This window comes from Cuculus canorus, chromosome 12, assembly GCF_017976375.1.
Source record: "Cuculus canorus isolate bCucCan1 chromosome 12, bCucCan1.pri, whole genome shotgun sequence".
NCBI lineage: Eukaryota > Metazoa > Chordata > Aves > Cuculiformes > Cuculidae > Cuculus > Cuculus canorus.
In genome coordinates, this window is record NC_071412.1 from 6074492 (window position 1) to 6088759 (window position 14268).

General features: G+C 41.2%; 2 protein-coding genes across 2 annotated transcripts in view; one reads left to right on the forward strand and one right to left on the reverse strand.

Annotated features, from left to right (window-relative positions):
• HOMER2 (homer scaffold protein 2) overlaps positions 1-14268 on the reverse strand; it is a 60133-nt gene that overhangs the window by 16625 nt on the left and 29240 nt on the right. The window contains exon 3 of the mRNA XM_054078269.1: positions 89-220. Coding sequence (XP_053934244.1) covers positions 89-220 — 132 coding nt within the window. The remainder of the gene's footprint in view (positions 1-88; positions 221-14268) is intronic.
• RAMAC (RNA guanine-7 methyltransferase activating subunit) overlaps positions 1-14268 on the forward strand; it is a 73355-nt gene that overhangs the window by 4250 nt on the left and 54837 nt on the right. The window lies entirely within an intron of this gene.

Below are 14268 nucleotides of genomic sequence, written 5' to 3' on the forward strand. Positions count from 1 at the left end.
TGCACCTCAGGAAAGATCAGATGGGCATATACAATCCTTCATTAATAAGAAACAAGACAGTCTGCAGAAATCCAATGAGCCCCAGTACCTTTGTCAGCTGCTGCTCCGAGGGAAAGCCCAAACCAAACACAGTATTTGCTCTGCTGTCCGCCCACTGGCCAAACTTCTGTGATGTTTTAGTGAAGGTCATGTTAGGTGTGATTGTGCTGTTTATGATCACCTGTTTAAAAACAGATCAAAAAATTAATTAAAACGCAGAAGCTACATTGGAAATGCATATCCTAGCAACGACAGGATCCTATTAGCCAAAACAACTGACAGAAATTGCTGTCAAATTGGGGAATTGCTACATTCAGAAGAGTTTTTCCCCAAAACAAAACAGTTTCTATCTTGCCTTACTTCCTGCAGGAATTTTGATGGTTTTTCCTTTTTTTCCAAAGCATGGTTCTGCAGTTAAACATCACTGCAGGAACACCACCGAACTCAAAGCAATAGCAGGTTTGGGAGCTATAAAATTACCCTGGCAGAAATGCAGATGCAGAATCCTCTTGTTTTTTTAGCATCACAAAGGCATGTGGCTACTCCTACCACCCCGCCAGGCACCTGGGATAGCCCAAGACCTGGAAAAACGGTGTCCACAAGCAACACCTGCCCTCAGACTGGAAAATTAAAGAGATTTTTCTGCATTTCTCCGTTTAGCCTTCGGCCGCCACAGGTAGGATGCCAGAGACGTGTCAGAAAGTAAAAAAACCAAACAAAACACAAGGCAAGGAGAAAGTGATAACTTCATAGTGAGCTTAACGCAGGAGGATTCTGAAGTGCAGCACCAACGATGCACACGCAGCACCAAATGTGGGCCTCTTCAAGACATATATTCTGCTACTTTATGCCACTCAGCTAATGTCTGCTCTGCCACTCACCACCTTGGAAGGAACAGTTGTTGTTGTAATTAAAGAAACAGCCAACAAGAAGGTGGCTGTCGAGATGAGGTCTTTAAGGAACTTAGTGGAACAAGCATCAAATGTAGTCTTGCAAAAAGAAATGAGATATACATCAGTTCATTATCAGAAACCTTAACTTTATTTTCAAGATACATCACTATATGAGTCTAGAGACTCCTCCCCCTGGAAATCAATTCATGTACAATGTTCTTTCCACTAACAAAACAGGAGCTTTCTTTAGTAATGTGTACCATCCTTTCCAATATGCAAATTATGCAGTAATTAAGCCAAATCCGTGGGACAGTTTAATTAACATGATCAGGAAGTATCCTGGCAACATAATTTACTATGTATTCCAAGCAGCTTTTTCCCTAAGCTATCATTTACATTTAGCAAAAAGTGTGAATTAAACTTAACAGAGAAAAGATCACCTCTGCCCCTCCCTAACTTCTGACCTCTGTGCTGAGGCTTTGATTTGCTTTCTTAGGAACTCCTCAGCGCCAGCGGTTCCCTCTTTTTGCACCACACCTTTCAAATAAACATACCATTGTCTGCCACTGACTCTGTCACCAAAAAGATCAACCCAGAGGAGGGCCAGGTGGTTGGCACCCCTGAGCTTGGTTTCTGTGTGGGAATACACAGGGCAAGAAAGGTGGAGAGGTGACTCTGCAACCAGCGCGGGCCAACACACACCAGGCAAACATCAGCTTTCAGGGTCAAAATATCTTTTTGAACGGCCGGTTGACAGGCAGAGGTATAAGCATAGAAGCAAAACCACCCAGATGTGCCCTCCTCCAGTTACGTCACACAGCAGAAATGCAGCCAATGTAAAATCTAAGTGTCACTTCAGAGACTTAAATTAAAAGAAAATCAAAGATTTTATGCAGGGTTTTAACAATGCAAAAGGAGTATGAGGATATGAGGACTGCATGATACAGAGAGTCACAAGAGCAGGAGGAAAATCATAGAATCATAGAATCACAAGGTTGGAAAGGACCCACGGGATCATCGAGTCCAACCATTCCTAACACTCTCTTAAACCATGTCCCTAAGCAAAATCTACCAACAACCCAAAAAAAATCAGGATGCTTTCCAAAAAACTTTAAGGAAAGTGCTATATGTATATTCCTTCTTTAAAAATCTTACATGAGACAGCTGAACTACTTACAAGCGTTTAGCTTCTCAAGTTACAGAATTTATTTTGGAAGCTATGAAATACTTACAAATCTGAAGTGATACAAAGTATTATTTCAGTCCTACTGTGCAAATCAAATTAGACATCTGTGGGGGAAAACTAATAAAATGACCTGTTTTATTGAAAAGCAAAAGCTTCACTCGCTGAAAGCAGATTCTGAGAAGAAAAAAAATTCTTCCATGCCTCCTACAATAATCATTGAGTAAATACAAATATATAAAAAAACCACATCAAAGATATATTTTAGACCCCAGTCCAATATCATCAAAGATGTGATAAAAGGAATAAGGAAGCCTGTAAACTGTAAACCAAGAAGCAATGTAGTGAGCAATAAAATGCACTACATTAGCTTAGCACCTTAAAGGTTATGTTTTTCTATAGCCAGCAGAGAATCCATGAAAAGGTTGTGGTGATCACACACCTTCAAGAAACTGACAGTTCATCTGTTAAATTTATAACAGGCTGCAATTAGTGAAACTGCCTAGAAGCTGGCTCTACTGTTTTTTTCCTTAAATTCCTCTCTGTTAGGCAGGCACTTCAGAAATGCTGCATTCCTACAGAGAAGCGAAAACCGAAATAGAAGCTTAGGAGATTAAATCAGAGCTCACAGAAACCGCTCAGAGGAGTTGGATGTGGGCACACTGCACTTATCAACCCGATCTGCCTTCCCATCCTCACTCCATCACGCTCACAGGAAGATGCTGGAACATTAAACTTTCGGCACGTTAGCCTGTACATTCGCTTCCATGTAAATCTGGTCACCTCCTCACAGCAGAGCCACTACGCTGGCCAAGGATCGATCATGTTGGTTGTATTTAGGACAAAGAAAGGACATTATGATTTCAAAGAATGATGGAGAGCAAGGCTTGCAAGTGCTCCTCCCAGCTAATCCAGCCTAGACCCCCTCCCAAGGCCAGCTCACCCTTGGCTATGAGATGAGAAGGAAAGCACTCCTCACCACTCCTCCATCTCCCAGACAGAAGATCTCCAGCCAGACCAGAAGGCAGAGGAAGCATTTGTAGCCACCACAGCAGGAAACTTCAAACAAACTGGGAAAAAAATTCTTTTTTTGATAAAAGGATGAGCCAGAACTTTCAGTTTCAAAAGGAAGAAGGAGCTGAGAGGATGGGCACAGAAGGGAAAGGACATACTTGAAAGCTGTTGTAGGCAGGATGAGCCCATGGGCTCTTTTTCATCCCTAACTGCAATCCAGTATTATAATTCCGTAAGAAAAAGCCACTTATCAATTCAAATGGGCTCTTACAAAATAACTTTGCTTTTGGCCCTCATGCATGTAGCAAGCACACAGTCCAAGTCCAGCTGCATCAGAAAATGGAATAAACTTCCGTACTTTCATCCAGGATAACGGATTCAAAAGACAAACTATTCTCTAATCAAATGCAATCAATCCCTGAAGTGGTTAAAGAGTACTCCCTAAAGAGAAAAGCAAAAAGAAGCATAATATAGTAAGGACCTTACAGAATAATAAACTCATTCATCATGCTGACTGGGTTGTCTACATGCAGTTAGGAGCAAAAAAAATATCTGCTTTTGCTCTCATCTACATGCAAGTGTATCAGATGGCAAACATCCCTGATACATCTGCATAAGTCAAACAAAATCTCATACTAATTTCACTTCCTTTGGGAGGAAAAAAATCCTGGCAAATCTAAATTTTTATTTGAAGATGACACAGAAGAATGTTCTCAGTACAAGGTAATGCTACATCAACCAGAAATTATTCCAGACATTTAGAGACACACCGGGTATATTCATCTGATAAAAGTGAATGCAAATAAGCTGGCATAGAGCAGAACATTCACAGGCTGTAACACACCCATTTCGCTGCCTTCCCACGGAGAGAAACTGCCAAATAAATCAAGCAGGGAGAGGTCAGAAGATGACCCGAGTGTGTAGAAGGAAAAAAAATGTATTGGCAGCTCATGCTGCTCACAATATATGAGCAGTGTCCATATATACAGCTGACATTTCTTTTAGCAGATGCTTTGAGTACTTAGGGGGTCCCCTTCTCACACCCCCCGTACCACAACAGCAAACAAAAGGGGAAAAGACAATGTGACTCCTGAAAATATATTTTCCCAAGTCAATGTTTCATGAACATAAGGTGAATGTGTGTGTTGGTTGGCTGGAGTACAGAGGGAGCGGAGCTGGGGCAGCACATGGGGTTTGCCAGCTTGGCTCACAGCATACGCCCATGTCACATCAGCCCTGGCTCACCAGGATTCACCAGGGAGAAAAGCAGAGACAAGAGCAAGCTCAGCTCCAGGGGAAAGAGAGCAGCGATCGCAATGGGCATCCGGCAGAGCCACCATCACAGCCCCAAAGAGGAGGGCAAACGCGTCCGCAGGAATCGGCTTCCTCTGATGAGACATCTGCCAAAGGGGTCAATGAGCCAATGCAGCCAGCCCTGCCACAAGCTTCTCTACCTGGGAAAAGACTGAAACAACAGCTGTCAAAACAGCTAACCAATATATCAGCCAATATATTCTGGAATGATGTTAAATTAAAATAGAAAAGAGGCCCTTACTCTGGGACAGCTGGATTAGGAATTATTCTGGAATTTCCCCATTAAATTCACATCACTTGTTCCTCTGAAGTAACCTCATCTCCAGAAAAGCCCCAAGCCTTGAGGCCACAGGATCTAATTATTAAGAAGTCACTACCTTAAAACCTCCCCATTTCATTTTCACACCTCTGAATATGCACTTTCCAGTTTGCAGCCCTTGTGAAATTTCATTTCCCCAACCCACCAGGCTGCTAATCTTCAGCAGAGATGTATCCCAATCTAAAAAGAGAACTGAAGAGGGAAAGAAGCTGCTAATCCTCTGGCCACAGCTACCACAGGCTCAGCAGGTTCTTCCAGTTCATCAAGTCAACATAAATCAGAAGGGCTTGTCACACTGGATGTGGAGATGAGAAAGGGATGGATTTGTCAAGAAATTCTCCTTCGGCCCCAGACGTTCAGCAAATTCCCTTGTGGAATTAACCCACCCACGTTTCCATGATGGGCATTATCCTTTGCTATCCACCATCCTTCCTATCTATGCTGAGAGCTTCTAGACTTATAGATGTAACATCTGTTCACCAATATTTCAGCGGTGATGAACCATCTCAGTTTTAGTTCAGCACACACACACAATGTTAATCAAGACAGTGCTATGAAAGGGAAAAAAAAAAGAGAGTCCCTTCCCAAGGCCACCTAACAGAGTAAAGCAGGAGCAGCACAAAAATATGCTCACAGCAGCATAAGAACTTGGGCGTGAAAGAAAGAAAAGGCTTTGGCCAAAATGGTGAACCTGTAATGCAGGAGGATTAATTATAGCTGTTTTACAAATCAGAGCCAGCAGATGTGATCAAATTTTTCCCCCTTCCCTTCCTGCTAAGTCTTTGTAGAAGGTCCTTAAAAAAGAAATGACCCTGGAAAATTAAAAATAGCAATGGCACTTGTTCTAGCTTTGCTTTATCTGCTACGCTTGACACATACATGGTGCTTTACCTGGGACAGGCTGAGGGTATGAATTAATTAGAATGAGAGCACTGGAAACATATGTTAAGAGCAGCATTGGGTTCCTCCTGCTCTGCTCCATCGTTTCTGCACAACAGGGTGGGCAGAGCACAGGACAAGCAATAGTTGGCAGGACATCTACTACCAGACTCTTGCTCTGGTTACTCTTTGTTTCATCCCTACAGTGCTAGTAAGGTTGGCCAGGTACTGCTTTTCAAGAGTTTCTGTTCTACACAGTTAACCAGAACAGCAGCTATTTCACCCATCGCGTATTTCTGCAGGAGACAAGAGTGGAAGTGGAGCCACAGTAATTCCTCTGCACTCTGCAAGGAGGAAGATATCAGGATGTCTTCCAAGCCACAGAGGATGTGCTGCAGTCCGAAGCATTCATTTCCCAGCCTGAGCTTCTTCTGAGGGAGGAGACTCACGTTTTATGGATAAAGCTGCTTGCTTTCTGGGGAAAAGGGCCATTTCTATAGTTGCACATAGCTTTTTTTCATCTTGCATCACCTCGTGTCCCCAGGATAATTCAATGAGTGACAACGTTCATTTTTAACCCCAAAAGCCAACAAATCAAACAAAAACCATACAGTTCTTGTCCTCCTTCATGAAGAGATATAAAAATAGCCCCTCTCTCCAATAAAAAGATTAATAACTGTTTTTCCTCTGGTAAAACATTTCTGTTGTAACGCTCTCACTGCGAACCTGTCTAAATGCAACGGAAGTGGGTTCATGATTATGTGAATTGTATTAAGTAAATCTCCTGCTACACCTACTCCACTGCGCTCTTTTTCTTCCCAAGGTAATTAACATCTCCGCAGAGTTGGCTTCCCACCTCCTCCGCCCAGTCTAAATCTCTAAAATCTCCTATTTTTGCTTTGACATCTGACTAGAATTCTTTTCCTTTCAGGCACAGCACACACATCCACCCACCCACCCAATTCAAAGCACCAGCAGCTGTTCCATGAAGCAGATCTACAGCAAGGGTTTTCAAACCCTCTACACTGGAACAAATTGTCACCCAGGAATTTCATGCAACATCTTATAAAATATACAAACCACGATGCTTGTGTGTTATTTTCACATGAGAAACAACATTCCTAAATTCTCAGAGACAGGGACAAGAAAGAGTGGAGATGCTGCTTTTGTCCTCATGACTAAAAATGGTGTGAAGGAGAATGTTGCTTTATCTACAATGAGATACAATTAAAAAAACCCCATTGATATATCACATTCATGCTTTGGAGGATTTAATAAAAGCATGTAGGCTTTGTGTAGATTATAACCACACACCTATACAAATCATTTAAGCACCAAACATCTTCTGTATCCTTCAAGCTGTACGACAACAGATTCACTTAAGCCTGAAGGTCTCTTTGCAGAAGTCAGAAAAAACATGGCCATGCGGCATCATTAAAGACTCCTCCCCCTACTCTTTAACAACCTACACACCCCAGCGAGTGGTCAGCAATGGGATAACTTCTTGATTCTTCTCTAAAATCTGGAAAAAGTGCCCCTTGGCGTAAGGAATGTCCAAGAAGGGCAGGTACATTAGTTTTAGGAGATGTTAGGATCTACTTGGCATCTCCTAAAGCACCTCAAATGTTGGTAGACATGGTTGCCTTTGATTGTCATCTAGCAGTGATGACAATCACTAGATGTCAATCAAAGGCAATGATTGACATTGCTAGATGACAATCAAAGGCAACCATGTCTACCAACATTTTGGAGCAATACACTAGCATAACCAAAGATGTAAGTTATCTATGAGAAACTACGACATGAAATACCAAACCTCCTGCATCCTCAGAAACATCTCATGTCTTATTTTGCTGTTAGAAAACAAAGCTAGGTGGAGCTCATATGATCACCCTGTTCACTCTTCAGGAACTATTAGCTTTGGATTTCAGGTAGTATTTAATGGTTGACAGTCATTTGTATTATTCCTCATCTGCCATCTAACAACCACCGTGCCCTTGGCTGCAACCTCGCAATCCAGAATCAAGAAAGAAGCCATGTTTGGGAATTACTTTTTTCTAACTAGGAAAATATTGCCTTGAATTATGTTTACTGCTCGAATTTTAAGAATACACAATGCTGCACAGTTTATTTATAAACTCCATCTGGCATGACTTGATTAGAATGTCTGATACACTAATTCTCCAAACAGGGATTTCCAAGTATTAGATACCTCCGGCACTACAGCAGGGGGGAAGAAAGGAACAAATAATTCCTATAGTATTTTCATTGGACAAGCAATCCTTAAGAGTTTCACAAAGCGCAGCTTATAGGAATTTTTATTACTTTCAGACGCTGAACTTTTAAAAAGAGGGAGTAAAAATATTTACCCAGATTATAACCAGTGCTCATTTATTGCAATTTTTGATGCAAGTCCCTCGTACCCTGGGAGGAGGCTGTGTGAAGTTCAAGGGGTTGGAGCATGTGCTCAGCTCACCTTTGGGCACATGGTTCCTCAGCCTCCTCGTAAGTTCTTTTGGAACAAAAAGGCACCACAAAGCAAAACCCACAAGCAAACCGAGCACCACTGTGCTGCCTGGAGTCTGGTGAGCAGCTATGAAAGCTTTTACCACCTTTAAATGTGCCTATTTCAGGTTTTGCTTTGAGCAACCGATGAAACCAAAAATGGAATGCATTTGCAACCTCTACCACGCTGTGCCTGTGTTAATGATGTTACTAAAACTCTTAAATTTCTCCTCAATTTTCACCTAACTACAGGCATGGGTTATTTTCACCAAAAATTTATTATGGATTCTCCAAAAACCTTGCTAAGTTCAAGGACCATGACCTGGAACAGGCATCCTTTGCTTGATACAAGGTTTCTTTACAATAACATCATATGGTTTAATTAACCCCTTCAGCATGTTCAGATGCCACATTCATGCTCGAGTCTGGTGATCAGAAACAACCCTGTGGGAGGCAGTTACGTGCTCAAACACTTTGTTTTACAGAGCTTTTGCAAGAAATTTTATGGAAAACCTACCCAGACCAAAGTTTCTCTACTTTCTGGATAGTGGTGCTCTCTTTTCTGTCTTTTTAGAGACTAACAAATTGCATTCATGAAAATGTTTCTGCAGCACTGATCTCTTGGATTTAGTAGTGTGGTCTTTCCACTGAGTGACACCCGCATGCACTGTACATACAAGTACGAGAATAAGCCAGACAGGATCAAACAGTGGCAGATGTGCTTCTGCTCTTCTGTCAAGGATACAGCTGTTGCCAGCACTTTATTATCTTTTCTCCTAAGCTTACTAACCAGCTTCTGAGGGATTAAGTCCCAGAAATAATCCAGACAGTGAACAGAGGATTTTTCACATTTCAAAGTTAATAACTTGGAAAGAGATGAGTATTTAAGTGATATGAGTTCTATAGCTCTAGACTTTCTTTTCTTAAAAAATCAAAACACATCCTCAGCAGATGATCAGGATTTCTGGTTGATATAGTCTCAAAGGACCCACAAAATTTCCCAGCATTTACTTTGCTCCACCTCTCAGGTTTTGACAAGCTCTTTCACCTGCAGCCCCAGGTCTTGTTTGTGCAGCTCATGTCCAGCAGTATTAGCAATTCTGAAATTACCACTGCAGTTCTGCCCTAACATTTATACTCTGAACACTCAAGGACCTGTGCACAAGCACACCCTATGTTACTAGCTCTACCCACCTAAACCAGTCTTGGTGACTGCTGAAAATTCTCCTGCAGGCACAACTTCAGGCCATGTGCTGTCCTCCCACTTATTAAATCCTGCACCTCCTCTCAGACTGAGTTTCTGAACACCTGATATCATGTTAAGCAAATAAAGGCTGATGCAAGTGGGTGGTCTCATCCTTAGCTGACAGCTCTGCTTCCCCTTTCTGTTACATTTCTTCATCACTGATTTCTAAAGAAAATGCTCTCAAGTAATTTTAACATCCAGACAGAAACAAAAACTCAAGTAACTTTACCCAAGCTAAGCACACCATAAACACAGAGAACACAAACACTTCAAGATCACCGGGACTGTTATTTTCCTTAATTTTATTCACTATTATTTCAAAGATGTCTTTGAGAAGAATGTGAAGTCCTCGTCTACGCAGCAGCAGGATCGATCCAGTGCACATTCTGCTGTGTTGACCTCATGTAGGCACTGATCCTCAGTTTTAAGTGTGCCTTTCATTTTCTATCTGCATCTGTCCTGCTCCAACTTCCATTAACCCCAGCATTCACAGTTCTCTTTGATAGTCCACATGCTGAAGAATTTATATCTTCACAGGACCCCTTTGGAGCATAACACTTTGCATACACCCCGTGCTCTCGCGGTGCCTGACTGGCCATGCCATGCAGACACCTTCCTGCCGCTACACCCGCACCTCAGCCTTCACCGGAGCAACAACCTCTGCCTGGATGGCACAAGCATCACCCACTGATAGCAGATTTTCCTTAAACCCAGAGTTATCCCTGAATCCTTCCTCCTGGAGGCTGCATCACCACAATTTTAACATCTATAAATGAAATCTGGAAATACCCATTAAAACCAGCACAATAAAAATATTATTTACTGCAAGTTGTTTCACTGCCTGAACGAGAGAGCTCAGTCCAAGCTTAGGTTAGGCTGATGTGCTATGACTCAGGGCAGGGAGATGATTCTCCTGCTTTTATTCTGCTTATCATACAAAATGATGGAGAACTTCACTACAAAAGGAGCAGCTGCCTCTCCCAGAGCTGCCCGATCCAGCTTCGTTATTTACAGCAAGCACAAGCCCAAAAGGGGCTGCAAAAAGCAGCTAGAGACTCTTCAGGCATCTTTTACAAAGTACTTTGTTTAGTACAATTGGTACTAGAACTTGTTTCTGGTAGATGAGCATTGTTCTCCGGCATGGGCTGGGAAACCTGAACCGAGAAAAGTCCACACTGCAGCTGCCTCGTGAAATGCGCTCATCCGATGAGAGTGGATTAAATATCAAATTATTTTAAAGGTTCTAGTATAGTTTCACAGCATACAGGCGCTGAAATTATAGTTGCTCAGTCTCAATGGTAAAGTACCTATCTATTATATGGTATTTGTATAAAGATCATAAAATCACAACTAACGTTTTTACTTAACATTCATCTCACTAATATAAAAGCAATGAGATGTTTATTATAACCTGCACATAAACTGCATGCTGGAAGACAGGATTATGCATTAAAATTATATTTTATACCGTGTTTTTGTATTTTAAAAGATGTTCTACTCTTTTATGGGGGGGATTAATTAGTTCCATTTGTTGGAATTACTCTTTTATGGTTCCAGCATCATCTCCAGTGCTACTAATCATGTTGAAATTAGCTCCAATAGTTCACGAAGTACTTAACATATTACGATAAAGAGAAGAAGGCGGCCATCAAATACGCTCAAATTTCTGTATTACAGTAGTCAGTCGGTATGGGAAATCTTTTTTATGGCATATGAAGGTTTCTTTTGTGGACAGGTATGGCCACGAATACAGGAATACTTCATCAGTCAGCTCAGAACTCCAGAGGCCAAAACCTGGTCACCTTTCCACCGGATTACCCTAATGTCGTGTCACTCTTAAGCTGGGATATGTCTTTTGGGCTCTTCAAACAGTAACAAAGGGCCTATGTTGGCTTTTGACGAAAGGTCTTTTTTATGTGTTGGTTCTCAGTGCCATAAGTAGCATCAAGCCCACGCTTTCCTGACACTCATTTTATGGTTGGCACTCTATCTCCAATGACCAGAAAAGAAGGGATTTTGCACCCAGTCTGGAATAACCAGCACAAAGGGCAAAAAACTGCACAGCAGAATAAGTTTTGAAAAAAAAGAAATACTCATCTCAGTTACTAACAGTAAAGATGGTGGTATAAAAAAAAATATTATCTGCTAATTTAATCAGATTTTACCAGCAGGGGTTCTCTGGAAATCATAGTCCATAGTCAGCAAAATAATCTTCAGGGAGAGGAGCGGGCCTTGTCAGCATTTCAGGAGGCACTGGGCAGCCAGCTCGGACCCCAGCAGCACCGCACTCCTCTGGGATGCACACAGCACTCCTGACAAGCCACGGCCATAAATAAAACTAGGGCAGGCAAAGCTGGAAATAAAAGAATCTCTGTCCCTTTGACAAAACACATATATATGCTCACCCACATTTTGCAGACTCGTAGCATTTAATTCACGATTTCTCTATACACGTTAAAAGAAAAGGCAATACACCACTTTCTAATGTCATTTTCCATGTTCTTTTATAACCTTTTATCTTTTGCTATCCAAGGCTATAAAACATCCCCTGATCATTTCACTACAAAACTATTAAACCTGAAAATTTAGATAGGTAAAAAAATACTGTATTTTTTTAAAAACAGTAATTTAAAAAATATAAACCATGCTACATTACTTCACTTAATTCATTGAGCGCGGGGTCAGGCAAACAATACACTGATACTTCGAATGTCAAGAGAGAAGGCGGTGTGATCGCTTCCACTACGCATTATCACAAATCAGGTCCATGAGGTCTTAGAGGCGCAGTTAGAGGCGCCACACCAACACAGGGCGCTGGCGAGGTACGCATTGACAGAAGCCTTTTATAATTCAGTTCAAAAAACTCTGTAATATCTAAATTACTCGGTAGGTTTTTCCTGAGAAAGAGTTGCTATTGATTTAATAGCTAAATTTACGTCAATGAAAGAAAAAAAAAAAGAACATAAAGCACTAGCTAGATGAAGGAATTTCACCCGTGCTACCATACCCTGCAATTCTTTTCGTGTGTGGAAGGAAAGCTTCTTACATCTAAGAGTCACCTTTTGGCAAAATACCCTAGGATATTTTTAACAACTATGTCTTAAAATAATTCCATTTCCATGGGCAAAGAAAATTATTTGTTTTGAGTCTCTGAACACAGCACTGGAAGAACTCTGAATTTCCTCTCCGTGTGCCCAGGACGCCTGCCTCCAGCCGTGAGAACAAAAAAAGCGTGGTCATGAGGAGGTGGGCAGCTATTAAATTAGGCAGCAATTAGGACTGGTACAGGAACTGAGGGAGCCAGAACTGCATCAAATATTAGCAGATTTACATATCACCCTCTCTTACTTCTCCAAGTCTCTGCTCCCACACGCTGCTGGGGCTCTGCTCTTGTCAGCTTCATTCTGCTCTGGAAATCACACGGTCCGTTCTTGGTGTGACACTCGCTGACAGATCCCATTATAAGGCTATAGATGCCATTTCATCAAACAGCTTCATCATACTACATAACGTCCTGTATTCACTTGGGGGCATATTATGTGAATACTGATTGGCAAAATTTGGCCCATCTTATTCTTCCTAATTGCGATTTACTTCAGAAACAGACCCACTGATTTTGCTTTCCCAGCAGAGTGATTTTTCTGGTTCTCTCTTCAATATTTTCACACACTTATGCCCAACTTAGCTACTGATCTTCAATATTCAAGGTAATTGTTAGCTAATAAACTCTTCTAAATGATCTAACAACTGGGAATGAGTGTCAGCCAACATCTTATTTTTTCTCTGAAACACAAAGTCTTTGTTTCTCTAGCAGGTATTTAGCAAAACTACTCCTGCAATATATTCACCTTTTTAACCCCAATTTTAATTTTTTCTACTCATCTGATTAAGCATTTCACAGAGACAACTTAGGACTGGCATTCCGAGATGACTCTTGCTGTGTCTCTTTGCTGCTGCTGTCTCAGAATGTCTCACTATACACTTTATTGCTGGCTGTTAATTTTTAAGATAGCTTCTTATTCCTTATTAACCGCTTATTTCTCAAAAGATAAAAGTTATGTTGTTGTAATCACAGGTTCTGTAGAAATATAACATCTGAACATCTGAAAATGAAAACACAGCCTTGTTTCTGAGGGATCATATTTCCTTCTGAGATCAAACAAGTTTCTCATCCTTTCCCCTTCCTCCATAACGTTTGGATAACACATATTTCCTATTTACAAAAAATAAACAAACCCAAGAAACAGGGCACTACCATCCATTATTCCTGTGGATAATGGATGATACCTGTCTGAGTAATTTTTATGCTTTCAAACTTTCTTTTCACCTCTAAAAGGTGGAATAATGTAGGTCACTTCTAATGAGGAGCTCTGTGTGTGGCTTTCCCCGCACGCTACACAGCAACCAGGCACTTAGGAGTTCGTGTTCTCCCTGCATCATCACCATGTTTTGTCATTTTTCAACAGGGTTGACTTTTGCCCACAACATTGGGCACTTTCATACAGCGAAGTCTCTTGCCTGCCTCATTAACTCTGAATCAACGTGTGCCCTTGCATTTTACTGTATCATTTCCTCCAGCATTCATTATTCTACAGTTTAAACAGCCAGCCTCTGGCTAGAAACTTCTTAAAACATCGTGATGAAATTACTTTGACAACATACAAGTCAATTATAATGTAATTAAAAGATATAGTAATCTCTTCCATTATTTGGTAACGGTATCTTGGTTAAGATCATTCAGTGCATACTTGCACGGTGTCTGTGAAATCTTTTGCTATAAATTGTAAGCTACTGTCTACAGCAGCTATTTCTCTATGAAAGACACAGGAATTACAATACTTATTATCATAGAATCATAGAATAGTTTGGGTTGGAA